This window comes from Diachasma alloeum, unplaced genomic scaffold, assembly GCF_001412515.2.
Source record: "Diachasma alloeum isolate Michigan unplaced genomic scaffold, Dall2.0 Dall_scaffold_00401, whole genome shotgun sequence".
NCBI lineage: Eukaryota > Metazoa > Arthropoda > Insecta > Hymenoptera > Braconidae > Diachasma > Diachasma alloeum.
This window is the reverse complement of record NW_021680540.1, coordinates 524,324-545,378: the sequence shown is the minus strand read 5'-3', so window position 1 is coordinate 545,378 and position 21,055 is coordinate 524,324. Positions and strand designations below refer to the sequence as shown.

General features: G+C 36.2%; 1 protein-coding gene across 8 annotated transcripts in view; it reads left to right on the top strand.

Annotated features, from left to right (window-relative positions):
* The window catches only part of LOC107042015 (SH3 and multiple ankyrin repeat domains protein 3), a 249,079-nt gene extending 229,525 nt beyond the window's left edge, over positions 1 to 19,554 (top strand). For 4 of the 8 annotated variants that reach the window (XM_015262872.1, XM_015262869.1, XM_015262870.1 and 1 more), the window contains 8 exons: positions 2,466 to 2,985; positions 3,283 to 3,512; positions 4,252 to 4,428; positions 4,624 to 4,834; positions 7,597 to 8,305; positions 8,483 to 8,641; positions 14,804 to 15,104; positions 16,370 to 19,554. In XM_015262872.1, the coding sequence (XP_015118358.1) occupies positions 2,466 to 2,985; positions 3,283 to 3,512; positions 4,252 to 4,428; positions 4,624 to 4,834; positions 7,597 to 8,305; positions 8,483 to 8,641; positions 14,804 to 15,104; positions 16,370 to 17,487 (3,425 nt within the window). In that variant the 3' untranslated portion in view covers positions 17,488 to 19,554. The remainder of the gene's footprint in view (positions 1 to 2,465; positions 2,986 to 3,282; positions 3,513 to 4,251; positions 4,429 to 4,623; positions 4,835 to 7,596; positions 8,306 to 8,482; positions 8,642 to 14,803; positions 15,105 to 16,369) is intronic. The other 4 variants (XM_015262877.1, XM_015262876.1, XM_015262871.1 and 1 more) reach the window with 3 other exon arrangements.
* Positions 19,555 to 21,055: the final 1,501 nt, after the last annotated feature.

Here is a 21,055-nt window from a genome sequence, read left to right as displayed (position 1 = left end):
GGGGGAGGGGAGGAGTGTCCAAGATCTATTCTTCAACAGATCGCGGAAACTTTGTTATATAATTTTGAATGTTTATAATTGTGCAATTACGATCAATTTTCCGTGTGAAGGAATAGAGATTTCTCTTTCCACTGAGATGACTTGTTCACTCTTCCACGGTAAATTTAAAATTTTATCCATTAAAAAATCGCTGAGGGTGGTGGCAGAAACCGAGAAAGTGGCAGTAAACTGAACAAAAAGGACATTGACGATACCTGAACTAAAATTCGAAATGTTCATTGATTTTTTCATCAAATTATGAATGACGAAAGTGCACTAACAAAAATTTCCACTAAGAGAAACATCGACATAATATCACAAAAATCATTTCTTGAGCGAAAAACATCGCATACATATCTGATCAATTTATGGTAGGTTTCAGACAAGAAATCGGTGCTCTTCGGGCTAAGGAGGAAGTTACTAAATAAACAGGTGATTTCTTTTTTCGCAATGAGATGATATTCCTTTAAAGACAAGAATAGTTTCACAAAATGAAAAGAAGATATTGCTTCCCTTCGAACTCAAAGCGATTGAGCGTAAGCGACGGTTATATTTTTTTAATATCGGCAGGTTTTCCTCTACATAAACTCTCATTCATTTAACATGAAAGTCTCCGATTCATGATTCACTGAATCGAAGCTTTTAATATTTTTAATCATTTTCTCATCTTCTGACACGAAAAAACCGCTTTCTTGCGGCAAGAAATTCTCACTGTATCATGAAATGTTCGTGTTCAAATCATGAACACTTCACCGAAATCTGACATTGTTTGACACATTACCCGGAATTCTTATCTCAAGAAATTTATCCTCAAGAGATGAGATATTTGGCGCAAGAAATTAGTTTTGTGACATTATGACGATATTTCTCTCAGTGTACGAGTGTAGCTCAATCTTCAATAACAAATCTCAGAAGAGAATGATAAGTACTCATTCTTTCTCTTAAAAATAGCATCACCTCGAGCAATTCTAAAGTCAGTTGTCTAATCACCACAACAAAACCTCCAAGAAACAACAAAAGTGTCGCCCTCGGGCCTCGAATCACCGTTCTTCCTCACCTAAAAAAGAAGAATATTCAAAAACAACCTCGAAATAATACAATTGTACGTTACGGCAACTCCCGTTACTCGCGCTCCCTTTCAACGGTGTTCATCCCTCCTCTCTCGTTTCACCAAGGAATCCTCGTTCCACGAGATCCTCAGCCTGACATTGATGTACGGAGACCCCAAGAATCTCCGTAGATACCTTTTAACCGATAGTCGAGGGCATTCCACCTCTCCCCCTTGGGGTCAATTGACTTTTTCAGTATATAAACTATGTATCCTCTGCATGTATCAGAATGCCTGGGCATGAAAACACGTGCACGCTTCTAGCATACTCGTTAGATGTTCATTAGAGCGTTTTATCCTAATTGAACTCCAGTTGAAAACGGTTTAACTTGGTTCTTCATCAGGAAAATAAATAAATAAATAAATAACTGATCAAATAAAAAAGTAGCTCTTACATACGTGGTGAGGCGGTGACCCTGGCGCTATATTGATCGTTCCCGATCGATCAACTTCAAACAACGATAACAAATACCGCTCTATTAATAATTTGTCTCAGGTTTTGGTGGTGATGGTTGGGTTACAAGTCATTTCCATAATCAATTAGCCATTTTAAAATAATACAAATGTATCTCCAATAATTGAAAGGAAACAATGTATATATTTTAATAACAAATAGAGAAAGAAACAGTGGAAAAGCCAGTGAGATAAAGAGTAATAATAAGAATAATTGCCCCTCCCCCCCTCCCCTCCGCCCCTTCTATCCACCCCAAGCCCTCGTACACATTGCTAGCATTGTATCCCCTTTGATAATACATTAATAATAGTAATAACAATGATGATGGCGTAAAAACCGCGTACGAGACTGTGGGATATGTGGGTGTGCGTGTGTGCTTCACCGCTTCGTAAATAAAAGCCACTAACAGAGTAATTTATCGTCGTTGTGCTAATGATACGTTAATATTGATTACCATTATATATTTTTGTATGACAACACGCGTCGATGTGCGTGGGTAATTCTTTTTATTTACTTATTCGTTAATCTTGTTTTTTCCTTTTTCTTGAGTCTTGGAGTCTACGTAGTATTGATTACCTTGAGTGTAAGTAAATGTGATGAATAAAGAGATGAACAAAAAAAAAGGACTGAAAGGAAAGAGGTAACGTGCAAGTGAGAATGAGTGATAAATTGATGTATGTATGAAGCATTGAGAGAGGTCAAATAGTATGAATGTCAAGGTGCCAGGTATATCGATTGAGTCGATTAAATATTTCAATAAAATATCAGGCAAATTGTTAAAGAAGGTGGCCAAACAATATTACCTACTCTTGTAAGGCTAAGTAATCCTTTCTTTACTTACCCTTGCAACCTCGAATTTTACAGTACCATTTAAAGGACCACCACGCTACAATCCGAAGAGACGTTCAGTTGCATTTGGTGGAATGACAACAAGCTGTTCAGCAAGTAATTTGGGTACACTCACGAGGATACCATCGGCCATTGATACACCCTGTGGCACATTAACAAGGACAATATCAGTTGATCAGTACTCATCATCAGGAACACTCAGTAGACTGCCCATTAGTGAAATAAGCAATACAAGCAGTTCGAGTAGAACACCGTCTACGGATAATCGTAACTCGTGTGCAACAATGAGTAGAGTTATGGAGCATTATGCTGGGATAAGCGAATCACATCACAGCAGTTTAAATCGTGTACCGTCCATTGAATCACACAGACCTGACTGTGAAAATTTACAGAGAATACCGTCCGAACAGCAGCTATCAGGGGTTAAGGGACATCAGTTACATACAGCAATCAGCAGAAATGAACATCTGCAGAATAATATTAATCGATTACCGTCCGAATATCAAACGCCAGCATTGCGGGATCCAAATCCGAGGTAAGCATAAAATGTCTTTGCCGAGAAGGTGAACAAAAACGAAAAAAAAAAACAATTTTAAAAATACCAACGAAAACTAGAGAGGAAAACCGAGAATAAATTATCTATTTTTTATCTATTTTTACTGATGAACCAGTTGGCTCATCAATCAATATAGTATATCCATAATCTTCCAAATTGATAAAAACAGGATTGAATAATCATTATATTCACGGGTTACCTACTCTATTCGGCAAAGGCACTTTACGCTTTGCCACGTGTTGACACATATCATCAACGATTAAATCACCTTTCAAGATCACCAAATATCGAGCACTATCAAAACTTGAGAATAGAGGGTTTGACGAGACTCCAGGAGCATCGTATCGAGCTTCAGCACAGACTTGATATCCACGGACGTACCATGGATATGCCACCATCACCGTCTCCAAGCAGTAGGAGTCTAGCGCCATTCAGCTCAGCCAGTTCCAGCATGTCTGAAGGTAGCAATCAGCCGTCTGGTGAGGACTCTGCCAGCATTGTCACAGGTACACACAAGTCCTTCATTCATTATTTTTTTTTTTTTTCGAGAACAGCGAATAACTGGGATGGGATTAAATGAACACAGTACAACGTGATCTGCTGGAGGATGTCGTAACCATCACCACCAAACGAGCGAGTACCACGATGATGTTTTTAATATTTATACGAGAGTGTGATCGAGATTAATAGTTTATTGATGGGATGTTGTGTTGATTACATGTTCCTGTTTAATCTCGCGTTCATTTTCCATTTTCATCTTCAGTGTTGCCCTGCGTCATACGTGTTTTAGCCATTTTTTACCATCAATGTTCCGTTATTTCAAACGATTTTTATTATTATTATTCTACTTTCTTCTAGAGCTATGCTACTCTCATATCCCTCATAATTCATCAATCATGAATAATTTACGAAGATAAATGATAAAATCATTAGTCATAACTGGATAAATATGATATTTAATTATTAATAATATCTCAAGGCTGTTCCAAGCATGTCTGCACAGTGTTTCATGCAGAATTGATTTAGCCAGCTACTCTTTCATGAATTCTCGCGTTTTTAGAGCTAGGTTTAGCCCAACATGAAGCCCTCGTTCGATCCAAAACAAACTCACTGATATAAAAAATTTTACATCGAGTTTGCTTAATAAATTTTCCATAACCCTTGATATTATATTATTATTTATAACCCTCCTTCATTATTTTTCTTTAAATAAATGTATCGATTTACCCCCTTTTTGCGTTGCAGATAAAAGCCTGGGTGACACAGCATCGGACGTCATTAGCGACAGCTCGGGTGTCGGTACATCACAGTCAGACACGACAAACTCACTCTCCATTCCTGGGACAACGGTTGTCTGCGTTGAAAGTTATAGCAGTGGAATTGCAGGACATCTGGCCATCAACCAGGGCGACATTCTTGAAGGTAAAATCCCTCGAATGGAAAAAGCACAAATAATTCCTATAATTTTTATTGAAAGGAGCAGAGGTATCAAATGAATTGGAAAACACTCCCCTGTAACTGTAGTTCGATGCGCGACATCAGTTCCAGCAATTTTAATCACTGTAATTTACCGAGTTGATATTTCAATGGTTCTTTTGCCTTTTTTTTATTCATCAGTCACTGGAGCGACAGATTGTGGACTTCTGGAGGGCGTACTCCGGGGTCAAGGCACAGGACTATTTCCCGCTCATTGCGTGCAGGAAGTGAGGCTTCGACATACCAATATACCACTGGGCCATCAGCTGGCGCGTGAGGGTCGCAACAGGGTCCTGGGACGGAGGGAGTCCCAGCACAAATATTTCGCCACGGCGCCAAGGTTGAAGAAGCCGTAAGCATCAAATTTCATTGTTTTTAAATTAACATTAGTGTGTTTCGTGTTGAAATCGACTTTTATTCTGAAGTATTTTCGAATCACCTGGGAGGTCCATCAATCATAAAAGGGAGGGGTGAGCTCGGTGATTGATTGAGGATTTTTTTAAAAAATTTAGAGTCTCAGATTCCTTCAGAATACGATAGGGAAACTTATCGGGACTTAAAAAAAAGAAACAGAAATTCAAATTTTTTAGAAGAACTTCTCATGATTTTTGAGAATAACGAATATCTTGGGGAATTTTTCAGTTCTCGATTCTCGATTCTTTCAGAATATTTTATAGCGGTCTTGACCCCTCTACAACTTTCTAGAAAATGCATGATTTTTTTTGAGAAGCGGACATCTCAAATTGTCGAGTAAACTGCCCAGTAGATGGACGTTTGTTTTTTAGCAATTGAAAAAATAAAATTGATCGAAAAACATCGCCATTCAGGGAGTAAGAATTACAACAGTTAGTTAAAATTCAAAGCAATAATTCACATTTCAGCACTTTTGCGTAATTTCCTATCCATAAGTAGGTCCATTTATAGGGCAGTGTCCATCTACTAGGTAGTTTACCCTATAAAGTATCATTTTAAGATTTTCTTCGTGTCGTAGAGGAAATATTTTTCACTGCTATTGCACATTTTCGGAATTATTAAAAAAAAATTCAAATTCTATAGAAATTGATTGATTTCGGGATGAAAGGGGGGCAAAATAGAGATTTGATTTAAAAAGACAATTACATTCATCTGAAAAAATTTCATGAATGAATCAATTATTTCATGTAATCGAATATTCGATGACTTATTAATATTATTGTCAAAGTCAAAAGAGTGCGATTTGTCTCCATCTCGCTCGACAAGTCGGAAAAAATTTAACTTTCCATATTTTAGTGATATTTCTCGAAGATTTTCCAAAAAGAACAACCATTGATTAGAATTTTCGGCAAATTTCGACAATTGCGCGGACTAATTATCTCGAAATATAGAAAACTCATTATAATCTCAGTATAATCTCTCTCTACGCCTTCTGCGCAGTTCCGACACTCTCTTACCTGGTATTTATCCGATAAGCTTTATAATACTTTTTTTGCCCCTTACGTGATTATCCGTCCACGCTTAACGTTGCTTAGCTTTCTCAGCTCATCCTGCCCGTTGTGACAGTGCACTAATACTTCAAAGCTCCTTAACCATTTTCCCCTAACGACTATTCGATTATCGAAAAATGTAGTTATCACATAGGCAAGAAAGAATTCTCAGGTCAGAATATGTTTTCTAATCCCGGAACAATTCCACTTGTTTGAGAACTTTATGAAAAAAGAGTAGTAACATTGAAAAGATAGGTAAGTTTGAATCTGAACTGAGCGAAGACGACCTATGTTGCTGCAGTTTTTTCACTTTTATTTTTAATGGAATTCATTGCAAGTTGATGTAATAACTGATCACCGCTCGAGGGTCTTCAGTCAGTCCCAGTATTTCGCGAGATATTTGTTGATAAATTAAATATAATTCAGATATTGTTTTTTTTTATTTTCCATCGTCTTTCGTTGATCTTTGCGAATCAACACAGCACATACTTCAAAGCATACATTTAAATTTTAGAGATGACGAATGGAATCTAATAAAACTGAATTTTACGTCCAAAGTAAAACAAGTGGGTAATTGCTTTTCTATTGTATATAGTATAGTTATTTTTGCTAATAAATTAACAATATGCTTCCGGGTGGTTATTTTGCACATAATTTCCTTCTATCATGTATAACTCATTGTTTATTTCATTTTACTAAATTGAATAAGATTTTTTTTTTACCCAATTTTGTCAGATTTTCAGTGTAGTTGAATGTTATCAGCATCACTATTCTTATTATTCCTTTTCTTCTATACAACCGATTGTCTTTTTTACAGTTCTATCTCTCCCCTCAGCCCTTTCATAAAATGTTAATAGAAAATTTTTATTTACATATACTTGAATGAATTTGAAACATCACATTTGAAGAAACTATCAGACAGCTCACTTTCAGGAAAATTCATGAAAAATTCAAAATTTTCGACAATCATCATAAAAATCAAATCAACCAATATAGCTATCGTAATCATCTTTTAACTTCGACTTAACGGCATTAAAACAATTTTTTAAGCTATGAATGAATTCAGTTAAAGCATAACATTCAAAAATATCCCCGGAATTCTGATTTTCAAAAATACAAAATTTTTGTAAATTTTCGAATAAATCCAAATAACGATTATTGCTATCGCCTTCATCTTCGAACTCGGTCAAAGGGACATCCGAACAAATTTTTCAAGCCATCATTTAATCAATTCATGACATTTTTTTAGCTATCGTGGGATAACCGATTTTTGAAAAAATTAAGAAATTAAAAAAATAATCGATGAATTCAATTTTAATCAATGGCGATCGATAGGGCTCAACAATATCTACATCTGAAAGAAAAAAAATTCTGTTCCATCTATTCATTAGCGAATAATTCATGAAAAACTTTGTCACACACACACACAGACGGACATGGTCTAAAAATTGCATTTTCGGACTTTTTCAATCATAACGGGTCGATATAACACAAAAAATCCAAAACATAAATTTGAACGATTACAATGCTTCTATTATACATAGATTGAAAAAAAAATCCCTCAATTTTCGAAGCAAAAGCGTGCTCCAAAATTCTCAGTTTCCTTGTTACTCCAAACCTCACCTAAATGGGCATTTTCTCTCTTCAACAGTGTTTCTATGTGCAGTGTCACATCGGAACCCCGCACAGTAATCCTCCACCGTTCGAGAAAGGGTTTCGGTTTCATCCTCCGTGGTGCGAAAACGACACCATCAAATTTCCTAGGACTAACCCCCGCTGCTCAGTACCTCGATGACGTAAGTCCCGGAGGTGTTGCAGATTTAGCAGGCCTCCGTAAAGGAGATTTTTTAATACAAATAAATGGTGAGGATGTGACGACAGCTTCCCACGAGCACGTAGTGGATCTAATAAGAAAGTCAGGTGAATTAGTGAGGATGACAGTAGTCTCTCCCGTCGTGAGTCTTCCAAATTCACAATCGGCAGCAGCCCTGCCGACTAGTCAACCAAATCAAAGGCAATATGCAACATTGCCACGTAAAGGTAGTAATAATGTGCCAATGAGCGGTACCCTGGGGCGTTCTCCAGCCCCAATGCCTCCAAGAAGAGACCCCAAAACGACTCTCAGTGTTGGACGAGCTCGAGCTCGTTCCATGGTAGCAGGACTAGAAGGAGGTGGAGAAAAAGATGATCGAGATGATATTGGATCGACTGGAGGTAAATCCAGCAGTGCTGAATCCATTCATATGCCTCAGGGGCCATCAACCGGACCAAACACAGGGCAAAATACCCCTGTGCAGCCCAGAACTGCCAGCATTCGATCTCGACCCACCTCTAGCAGAATTACAGCTGCGGAACTTCAGGTGAGTAACCTGAAAACAATCATTAAATGGAACATGATATGAATTTGTTGAAAAAATATCAATGAAATTTGGCACGAACACGTGATATGCGCTTATCCATTCATCCGCAATGTTCACGAATGTTCGCCTCGTGCACGGATATTTGAGACTCGAGCATCTGCATTGCTTCGATTACAGGAATTGTTTCAACGACAGCAGGGGAGTGTCACCAGCCAGTATGGCACAACCATGAGTTCTCACTTTCAGAGTGACACGACTACCAAGTCACATCCATCATCACCAGCCAAAACAGGCCGGGTCTACGCTAGCGTCGCTGAGATGAAACGAAAGGGCAAAGTAAGATTCTAAGAGCGTTGAACATTTTTTTTCTATCTATTGTTGACTGGAGTTTTTCAGAGGGAAATGTGGTGTAATGGTTTCTAATGCTTTGCGCACGTATAGGCAACGGTATTTTCGCCTCTCGCTTTGGAGGCCAATGAGTTCAGTACCTCAGTGATAAAACATAATAAATCAATTGCAGCAGAAAATCAATTTTTCGAAATTACTTCAAATTTAAAAGACGTTTGTTTGGACCTCGCATTCTGCTCAGTGATGAGGTCCCTACTACATCAGGGATGGCCATCAATCTTTCGATTCTTCAATATAAAAAAAAATTCCGACTTACATTGATGAAGGTTTAAGGGGAGACTACTATGAGTTTTAAAAGTCGCGGGCTATTGCATGCGATTTTTCATACATTGAAGATCGATTGTACATGCCTAAAAATGAATAATTAGTGTAAAAAAATTAATTGTTTATTGATCGTTTACCTCACAGACGCTTAAAATCTTAAAAATAGTCCAGGGTCTCCAATTTTTGAGCTAAGGAGGTTTCTTTCTTTTTCAAAATTTTTGAAAAAATGTAAACTATAACAATTACGAATTAGTTTGTTAAAATTCAATTGCTACATAGCCTCACTCCAATCGCCCGTGACTTTTAAAACTCCTAGTAGTCTCCCCTTAAATATACCAATCTAAATTAAAAAATAGTAAAACAATTGATATTCTAAATTTTTTACTAAATAGATAATATTAAATTTCTTTCTTAAGGGATATCCGGTCATACAAATAATCGTCAATCTTCCTAACTTAATTGCTGATTAATGAATACTTCGAAATTTAACTATTTAAATTGATGATTACTTCAATAATTGAAATTTAAGAGTCATATTAACCAATTAACTACTTAATAATTTAACAGTAATTATCAGTTATAGATATATCTATCCCTGTACGGCACTGATCCTCTAATTTCAAGTAAAATTTTTGAATATTTTCAACATGAACTTATTTGTAAGAAATTCCAAGCATAATTTTTAGAACATTTGATGAAACAATTTGCACCTTGCAACTTATTCAAATTAAATTGACTACTATTTTTACTTTTTGATCCATTCAAAATTAAATTCAATGTAATATTCAATTTCGTCATGACTCTGAATAATGGTTCTGGATTTTTGTTTTTTGGAGAACTTGCCATTGAAATTCTTGTATTAGTGGAATATGATACAAAATCAATTTTTGAAAAATCTTGAAAATTGTAATGTAACTGTCCGTGGAATTTCACTACATTTCTTATAATTTATGAGAAAACATCTAGCTCTCTAAAATTTTAAAATATCCATAAAAAATCCACCCTGAAGTTTAGGTATCTTGCTTCACAATTGTGCTTCTGAATTGACGCGAATGAATTTTAATTTTGACTTGTCCCGGCGATACTACGTTGATGACGTTTTTCAACATAGTTTGATGTGGCCACTTTCATTGGTCACTTGAATGTCCAGATGGATATAAACTCATTATTAGTTGCCCAATTACCTCGGGAATAGTCGTTTTAAGGGAAAAAGTCAAGAGATCTTCTTTATAGCCAATGAAATTTACAAGGGAGGCTTCTTGATTCATGAGACTAGTAATTACCGGAATAATTCAACATTCAACAAGATGAGTTATTCTGCCTCGAATCGTGTTACTTTCCTCCGGCAGAATACCATAAAAATTTCCCAGAATTGCTGATTACTGCCGTACATTAAGGTAGCTTTACCCTTAGGGGCTATTTTTCGATTGAAAAATTTAAAAAATACAAACAATAACTCGAAACCTCGTTGAAATTCAGAATTGTAATTTTTGTCGCCATTTAATTATCGTTTTCGGTTTTACAAATAATAATGTTTAAAACTATTATTTAACCCAGGCTATTATGTGAAAATGACCACATATTGCATACCTCCGTTCAAATAACAAATTAAAATCTGATTTTTTACACAGAATGTGAGAAAACAAATAAAAACATTGGCACTTGTTTAATCACGATTTATCGTTTAGTTTTTATTATTATTAACAATATCTGGGAACAGAAATAGACATGCCAACAACGGCCATGGTTTTGCTCACTCTGCTCGTCTCCCACCTCTGTTCATTCAAAAAAACTGTCATTCATACTTTTAGTTGGAAAAATCAAAGAATGAGATAATTGTTATGTTAATTATCTCTGTAATTCATTTCAATAATTTAGACCTAAAAACAATAATTTTTCCAATTTCTTTTTTGCTTTTTTGTAAGGTCAGAGCTACTTTTGTGACGAAATGAGTTAATTTGTCCTTTAATACTCTTGTTGCAATCCGACCTCGGCTAGTCTCGGTGAGCTCACGGGTGGTTCGCTCAATCGGAGGGATAAGTGAAGGATAGAAGGAGGGTTAATGATATTAAACCGACCGTACTGATGTTGGTAAAATAAGTATAGGTATATTAACTTTAATTTATACACGGTAGTGTTTAATGGGTCGGTATAAGGTGGTTCTTGACTCGACTTTGGGACCTTGACTCGACTTTGTTATTGGTTGGCTGAAGGCTTGAGCTCAGAGATCCGCTCTGTTTCGCTCCTGAGCGTACTCTGCCCTTGCAGAGTCTTTGTAAAAATGCTCAAGACCTAAAATTGCAGAGCAAGCAGTCTCACGGTCCCGAAACACTAAGACAATTAAGTGTCATCATTGACACACAACTAAAACAGTCAAACAGCTTCATTACCGAGAAGCTGGACTCAGATGGCACCGTGAGAGTGCTGAGCTCTGCTCCTGCACGATGAGAAAGAAATCATATTTCTTTTCTCATCGTCCCACATTATAAATTTAATGTAACGTATTATTCATAATACGTCACATTGTATTCAACAAATAACCGACGTATTAATGACAATACGTCACACTTTAAAGTGATAAACTCCAACCAACCAGATACAACGTTTTTTTTTAATATGAAATTATTTCAGTAGCGGGTTTTTTCAATTATTTCAGTATTCTATCAGGTAATACCAGACGAGCTTCTTTAAAACTGAGAAAATTTCCCACAAAACAAAGTTTTATAAGATTTCCTTCTGAACTCATTCCTTATCTAGATAATTGAATAATTAATATATGTGGGAAATGGACGGGTTGACGGTGGCTGGATTGATTATTCTCGATAAAATATCTTTCCAGAAATATGTGCGACAGATCGTCCGTAACTAATTTATCTTCTGTCTTAGTATCTACAACAAAGTATTCACTTAAAAATATCTGCTTGAAAATCTCCATGAAGAATAAATCCCCCGACCCGTAATGAAGACAAAAATGTATTTATTAGAGTCAGACAAAGTTTCGAGGCTCACCTGAACTAGTTCCAGGTTAACTCAAAGTAGTTTGAAGTAACTTGAACTGTAGTGTTGAAAAAATTGAAATTTCATGGACAACTCAGTAAAATGTTTCAGTAGAAATATGACGGACATTTCCCAATTAGCTTGATTTTTTCAATAAAGTATGAATATTCAGTACCAAAATGAACTGAGTTTTAAATAATTTAACGTCTGAGAATATATTCACTTCAATCACGTTTGATTTTTCAAATTCTTTTAAAATTTTCAGAATTCATCAAATTTCAGATGAAATGGGATTTATTACAAATTTCCGGGATTCGATACAAAAAATTCAGACGAAAATTTCCAACCGTACAGTTTGAACTTTTAATTTTCAAAAATTATAATGTGAGAGATAAACACAACAGTCAATTAATCCGAAAATCAATTCCGAATGTATTGTCAAAGAAATACACGGGGAGAAATTTTTTAGAAAAATTCTAGTGCTAGCACGGGAAAAGAGGCGCAAAGTGACGGCACTAGAAATTTTATTGGGGGAAACGTGAATTTTTGTCCGTATTTCTGTGAAAATTTCACAGAAATCCATCGAAATTTTACCAGAAATACCAAGAAATTTTACCTTAACAGCACTAGAATTTTCCACAGCCGGTGGATTATAAATTTTTCCAGTACTCGTACTAGAATTTTTCTAGAAAATTTCTCTCCGTGTAGTTTTTAGACGCACATAAAATAATATATCTTTATTTCTATTGAGAAGAAAATTGCTTTGCAGATTTTGTTTGCTGTCTTTGAATGATTCGAATAATTTAATATCGAATAGTGAATGATATAATTGAATTAGGCCACCGAAATACCAAAAATGTCCAGTAACTGGCCCACCTCCGGCAACTAGATACATGACGATATTATCAGGAAAATAATTTCTGTGGTTCCCGGTAGCTTAGTCGGTAAGAGTGCCCGGCGCGTATCTGGGAGACCCGGGTTCGATTCCCGGCTGGGTGAAGCGGAAATTTTTTCTCTCTAAATTCTAATTCTCTTAGAATTTTTTTTTTAGAACGGATACTTTTTCGTGGAGGTGATGCAGTATTTGATTTCCTCAATTATATCGTCTCCTATAATTATAAATTTTTATTAACAAACGAACTTTAATCACTACAAAATGTAGAAATAAAGTTGTTGAAGTTTTTTTGGTATCAATGAATCAATTAATCTACTATAACTAAGCGGACGAACTGACGGCGGTGGCTGTGTGGTTAGAGTGCGGGATTGGCATGCGGGAGACCCGGGTTCGATTCCCGGCTGGGCGGGCTAAAATTTGTGACACTCTAAATCTCACGGTTTCATCGTCGAGTAGGAGGCTCGCAAGAGACGACTGTACCTGGGCAGGTTTTTCCCTCAAAAAATGAGATTTTCCCTTGTCCTTCGACGAATGCGGTACAGGGGTTTGGGGGGTGGGAAGGGAACAAATCGTTAAAAAAAACTAAGCGGACGATTTTAAAGCTCAACGCATTCAAAGGGATTTGCTATCTCTCAATGAGGACAATTCAATGCAAATCAACTCTTTATGTTTCACCACTTCACTACTCAATTGGAACACAACTCTGAGTATTTGATATCAATTGAAAATCGAAATTGATGCTTCAGAAACTGGAAATGTAAATACCAAACCACATGCGTGTCCAAAGCTTTGTGAAATATGTCACATGCCATTATCGCCAATTTGATTCTCTCTTTTGGTGTTGGTGACGGTAATTTGCTAATTGTTGATGATATTATACACTTAAATCAGTAATCTGCTTGTCAGGACGAGATTATTCCCATATCGCGTTCTATATCCAAAACTAATTATCCTTTCTGAACAGGGAGGAATTCAATAATAATTGCTGATTAATGGACGCTCTTAGGTTCTCAAAGAACATGAAGGTTTTTTTTACTGGAGAATCATGTGCACGTTACCTTGGTAATGGTTCGCCTGTCTGCATGTTTTGTTATAGTGCTCACGAAAATCCAGGGTTTACGACAGGAATCAGCTGAATTATGGCCAGAAGGAGGAGGACTACTTGTATTACTGATTGAATTATTCATTGTAAATTTACAGAGCGTCAGAATTCTTAGCATGACACATCAGGTGATTAGTGAACAAAACCATAAATCAATGGAAAAAGTTGGTCGCGTATGAAAAAATTGTGTAGTGTTGTCTAACAGGAATTCTTAAAGGAATTTGCATGGACGTTGCGGATATTTTCTATAGGAAAATTTTTTGACATTAAAGTTTCTACGAATCACTCCCAACCGGAGTCTGTAAAAATTTCCATTCCACTCGTAGCACCAAATTCCTGTACCTCTTCTATTGAAACTTTCTGAATTCCCGGTTTCCTGTAACGGAAATTGCTTCGTGAATAGATTTACTTAATTAATAAAGTAAATTTAATTTACTTAATTAATTTATTTAATTTTAATTACAGAATACTTCTGTAATGAAAATTATCCTATGAAAAATATCTGATTATTTCCTGCAGAATTTTCTGTAGGATAAAACTATAGAAATTTTCTATACCTGATACCAAAAGTTTTAGATGAAAAAATTATAACACAATTGCATTTACACACGGTGGCTTTTCCTTCACGCTTCGTGTAATCAACAAGCATTTGAGAAATTGAAACGAAAAAAAAATTATTCAACAGAACCTCATCCTCATCAAAATAACACACACGTGAAAAAACCGTTGATTTATAATCGCAGATCCATGAAAAATAGCACGCAATACTCGTGAATTGTCCGACAAATAAAGAAGAATGATCAATTAATATGTAAATGTATTCAATTTACAGTCGAGCTCAAGAGTGCGCTTCTTCGGTGGTCTGGGAGGGGGTTCTGATCTCCATCGAGACTTCCACAGTACTCCAGACCTCAATATTCAAGGACAATCAGCAATACTCGCACCTAAGGGCCATCGTAGTCAAGAGGATGTGAATGCTCTCGGTGGTAGAAATGGTTTACCACCGCCCAATCATCCTCCACCACCTCCACCAGTCGGTCAAGTTATTAAAGTCAATATTGGTGCCAATGTACCAGATGTTGTTACTCCAGCCTCAGTATATGATAACATGGCGCATATACAACAAGTCAAAGGTACAATTTGTTTTCCTCTGTAATTTACATTCATGAATAATCAAAACATTTTTACCTCTTTCTGATGAATAATATTTATGATTGAAGAGTACTAATTTACATTCCAAATTTCTCTAATCGAATATTTCATGGCCAGAAATATCTATACCTATTAGGTAATTATTTCATAAAACATCCTAAAGTGTCGAATCACATCCGTGAATTTGCAGGTTTTCTTCTAAAATAGTGGACAGATTCGAATTGTTCAGGAAATATATAGCATAGTAATTTCATGATGAAATGCGATAATTTTGTAAATTTTCTAGAAAACTACAGATTCGTACTAGCATACTCACAGTCAGGTTCGTTTCGTTTCGCTGAAATTTCACTGAAATATTACAAAATGTTTTTCCTCAAGAATTTGGAATGAATATTCAATGAAGATTTGCAGTATTCAATATGTCTATAAAGAAGTTGTGGAGTTTTTCTTGTGGCTATTTTTGTCTTTCTGAGAAATTGAAAAGGTGTAGATGTAGTTTAAAACTCTCATCCTATAATATTTTCTCCAATTCAATCAAATCAACAGAGAAATATTAAACTTGAATTGTTGTTTGCCCATTTGGTAGCTATCGAAATGCGAGAAACAAAATTGTCCAATGATTTTTTTTTGGTCTTAGCATTTCAAAACCAACTGTAATCACATCGCAAGTATGGAGAACCATCTAAAGACGTCTTAAAAGTATTTGCATTTAGAACTCGTATTAACATTTCGCTGACGAAGTGGTAAAACGGCTTAAGTCGATTTCGACTATTTGTCAGTTTTCAATAAACATCTCAGAATCTAAGGAAGATTGCAAAATTTTTGGTGAAACCTTTTCTATAGTACTCAATTCGCTCTATAAAAAAGGTCATTGCAACAATTTTGTTATTTCCCTTAGATTCGGATATATTTCTCAAAAACTCAGATGAGAGCTAAGTCGACTTGAACCGCTTACCACTTCGCTACAGATTTTTTCAATGTTCCCAAAACAATAGTGGATTTCGACATAAGGCCTAAAAAAACTTTTCTGCCGAATATGAGGCTGTTCATATTCATGAGCTGGAAAATCATCTGAGCTAGAAAATTTTTTTTAGGCCGTGTAACGAATAATATTTTTTGTCATAACGGTCGTGGGCAGCGATGTACGGACGCGTAGCCTTACGGCCGGAATGACAAAAAAAACTTTTAGCTCTAACAAAACATAACTCTAACATCCCGCCACTGATATTCTCTCTGTCCCCATTAGAATTGGCCGCAGCATCACTGGAGAGTAATTACGGTGTAATGTCGAGCTTCCGCCCCTCAAACAGTGCAAAACTGTACGCCTCCCCGGAAGACATGAAGACCGTTGGTTATCGCTCGCACAGTTTGCCCGTGAATTCATCGAGATCGCATCTCCGCAAGTCCCACAGTCTCCGAACCCCCAACAATACGACATTCAAGCCACCGAATGGCCAACAACAGGCTAACGGCGTTGGTAGCTCAAACAATGGCTCAATGAACGGTAACACTGGCAACCAATATGCCCAGCCATTAAAAACCAATCGAAGTCACAGTATGACAGGTGGTCGTGAATCAAAAAAGAAGAACATCTCCACAAGTTCCTCTGCCTCGAATTTATCAGGAGCTGCAGTGCCACCGATTCCCGAGCCCGACTACAGTCTATCAGAATCCGAGAACGACGAGGATGACGAGGAATTTGAGATGGGAGAGGCAGAAATAGCCAAGGAACTTGAAAAGGCAGCTGCTCGCGAAAAATTGGAGTCGACAAGGGAAACCTCTGGCAATTCGAACGCCTCAGGAAGCAGTTCCTCAGGCAGTAGTTCCCTCCCCCACTCCTTCAGTGTCGAGGAGATCCAAAAAGTCAGGACCCAGTTGAAATCCTCAAAGAGCCATCCCAACGAATTTCTCCTGAGCCAACAGACGCAACAATTAGTCGAAGACGGCGATAACAGCTCCAGTGGCGTCAGCTCCGACCAGGACGTGCCAGTTGGCCCTCCGACAGGCTTCGATGATCCCTCCAGAAACGACAATGCCCAGTCCATCGTCACTGACAAAGAAAACAATTCAAAACGAATGAACTACAGCAGTGGAATGCTCACGAGGCATGCCGTCAGTCTGGCCCAATTACCACCCCCCATTGAAGCTGAGACTGAAGACCAGAATAACGATTTATTCGTACCACCACCCCCCGAGTTCAATGCCGGGCCATCCGGCAATGGGGATAATGAGCTTGTTTTTGCACCACCACCACAATTTTCTGATAATCGACAGCAGCAAAATCGTGTTAAAATTATTGGAGCGATACCAAAGGTCGGGAACAATCAGGTTAAACCACCCACGGGACGTTTGCACAGCCAGTAAACAATAACAACCCAACAAATCAGTGCTTAGAATCTTTTTTTTTCTCCTATTTTCCCCCTTTTATCTACTTTCATGCATGAGTTGAGACATTGTGAAATTACTGTTCGGTCAATCCGGCCTAATTAGACAGCGGAAAAAATCATAGAAACGAAAACAATTCCATTATCGTGCGTAGCTCAAAGTCATCATTGATCCATTGAGTATAAAAAATGCGCATGATCGTCTGATAAGTGCGTGAGTAAAGTGAGAACTTGTTTTGTATTACTTCCATTCTTTTTCTACATTTCTATCCTAATCAACAGCTTTTTTATCACTATAATATTCTAAACAATGAGGAGAATATTTGTATTTATTATTGACAATGAAGGTAACAAAATAGGAAAGACGCTGAAATAAAGAAACGAATTTGTGCTTTTCATCAATATCAATGTGGCTTCATGATCAGTGTTTTTCGAAGGAAGAAAGGAAAAAAAATACAGAAAATCTGTGCATGGCTCCAATGGTTGAATTCCTAGCACTGCGTCTAAGCTTCTTCGACGATTTCCCAATTGAACGTATCAACAACTCACGTTTCATCCCCTATCAATTAATTTTATATTCATTTTCTTGTAACTAGAATACTACTACTGCTCAAAAGCCTAATTATGTAAATCTACTCACAAAGTCATTAGAGATTGTTGATAATTTTAACAATGTATTATTAGTTCTTATTAGTTTATTATAAATTACAATTGATGCGAGAAGAAAGCCAAGTAAATGATAATTGCGAATAAATGTTGGTGAATTATAATGATGAGGAAATTGCACCCACCATAATCGACTTGTAAGATAGATCATATTCCTTCCATTTCTCGATAAACAAAATAAAAAAAACGGGCATCTCTGGGAAACTGCGGGGTTTTAGAAATTCCCACTAATTGTTTTTTAAATTTAAATTATAAACAAAAAATTGTATAACCAAGGTATATGTCCTCGAAGGTGTTATCATTAAAATGTTCTTCGTGCAATTTATTTTATTGTATATATAGAAGAAAGATTTTCTCTGTAGCTGTCCTTGGTGATATTTTTTCGGTGTAAAATGATTTGTTTTCTGGATCAAGGAGGGCAAGCTGAAACCTCTCGGCTCTCCCTTCCGATGACAGTATAACTACCATTGTATATATAACCATTGCTACATATTTGAAATATCGATTTTCATTAATTAACTAAGTTTATTATTAATTAGTGAAAAATTAATTAAGAGATAATAAATGAGAAAAAAAAGTTTCCATTGAACGACGTCCTTCCTAAATGAAATCATTTCTTAATGCCTTTTGCAAAAATAAGAAGTAAAAAAGATAAACAAATATAAGATGAAAAAAATCACTGAATTTAAATATTTACACAAAGTACCCGAGTATTAAAGTAAGTCGCTGCGCATGAGAACTCGTTGTAGAATTCATTCAAAGATAGATGTCGATATAGAAATACTTGATGCAACAACAAAATTTAAAATCAACATTGTAATTTAATCCTAGAATCGAATTCTTCCCAGTCATGTCAGTATACATCACCAAAAGCTATGAAAAAAGCAATACATAAATGTATTAAAATCACTCCCAGATAATCTGTAGTTTCCTCAGTTATTTCGTTTCTTTCGCTCGTTTGTGATTACTCCGAGCTCTATTGTGCGATGGCGAGATGAAGAATATATAGTTGCAACATTCCTGCCAAAAGTATAATATAATAATATATCGAAATTGAAAAAAAACGTTGAAAAATGATAAGATGTGGAAATTGACTTATACTGTATCAATATCATTTCTTTGTCAAATGTTTTCTCTCAAGATTCCACGCTACACCATTAGTACGAAATAAAAGAAAAAATAACACTCCCCATATAGAATTCAATATACTACACTATAAATATACATAGGTAATTGAATGTTTGAAAAATTGAAAGAAAAAAGTCATTGAAAACAATTTGATAAATGAATGCGAGATATACAAGTGAAAATGTATTTATATGAAGCACTCGTTCTTTTATTTGGATTTCTTATCTGCTAAATATACGAATTTACAAAGTTTTTTTTTTGTTTTGTACAGTTGATCCCCTCGTTTCACTACTTTGTTGGGTAGGTATACCAGTAATTGTCTTCAGGATTAATCAACAAGTGGATACTAGCTCGTAATCACGAAAATTCATCTCTTGGACGGGAGAATGATAACGAATTACATTGGAATTCACCATTAACCCTCTAACCTGATTATTGTTGCTTTTACTTGTTTTCTCGGCGCTGGAGTGGGGAGGGCCCAATCACACGTGATGAGAGGACCGTGAGAAAAATCTGAAGGGTGCCAAGTGAATTTGAAAAAAGATTCAAAAAAAATTTTTTCTTTCCCTCCATCATTGGAGAAATATGTATTCATCCATCCGACGAAATTTCAAACCCGCAACCGGAACTAGACATCGAGAAAATAAATGCGGAAAATCCTCTATTTCGCGTGACGAACCTCGAGAAAGCATGGGATCAAATGGGTACGGCGGGTTGAAATATCTCTCTTATTCAGCCCGGTACCCCATTGTTTCTTGTCGCCATCACATTGAACACATCATTCCCCATATCTTCAAATTTTTTCAAATTTTTCTTGAGTTCCTAGGGGATTGAAACGTTCAATTTAATCGAAACTCCATAAGAGGCCGTGTATAAGACTGATTTTGTTTATTTAATCTCTCGATATCCATAAGTTCTAAAATTTTAAAATAGTCACCGATGTTCACCATCTGTCTAATACTATTAATTAAAAAAATTATAACTTTGTTGGTGAATGTCAATTTTCAAGGTCATCGCCAAATTCACTTGGCACTCTTAAGAGGAGACTACTATGAGTTTTAAAAGTCGCGGGCTATTGAAAAGAGACTTCTCATGTATTGAAGATCGATTATATGTCTACAAACTAATAATTAGTGCCCAAAACCTAATTGTTTATTGTTCGTTTGCCCTGCAAACGCTTAAAATATGAAAAATAGTCCAGGGCCTCCAATTTTTGAGCTACAAAGGTTTTTTTTTCAAAAGATTTGAAAAAATGGCTGGTATTCTCTTGTCCGAACCCTGAATGCAGTACCAACACAAAAGTATCCAGGGGGAAGAGGTTTCTCACTTGAAAAAAAAATCGCGTATCAAAATTGACTGTGATTACAGCGAAATGATTGTAGTTTCTGTAAACTGTAATTAATATGAATAAAAAATTGTGAAAACCCGAGCCTCAAACACTTTCAAGATGTATTGAAAACTCGAACACACAATATTACTCTTCTGAATTCAATATCTCCCGAAATCCGTCTTTTCCATATTATGAATAATCTGCAATAATCTGCAATCCACTGTTCAAATGTCTTATCGATGATCGGTAATTCAGCGATCATGATTATCTGGAGAACCGCAATTTGATTACCACTGGCATTTGAAATAAAACTCTGAGGGGAGGATGAAATAAATATTTGTTTCAAATATTTGTTTTCACACACATAAACAAATACTCATACTAGAATAACGATGAGGGAAGTGAGGAGAGTAGTGGAACTGTT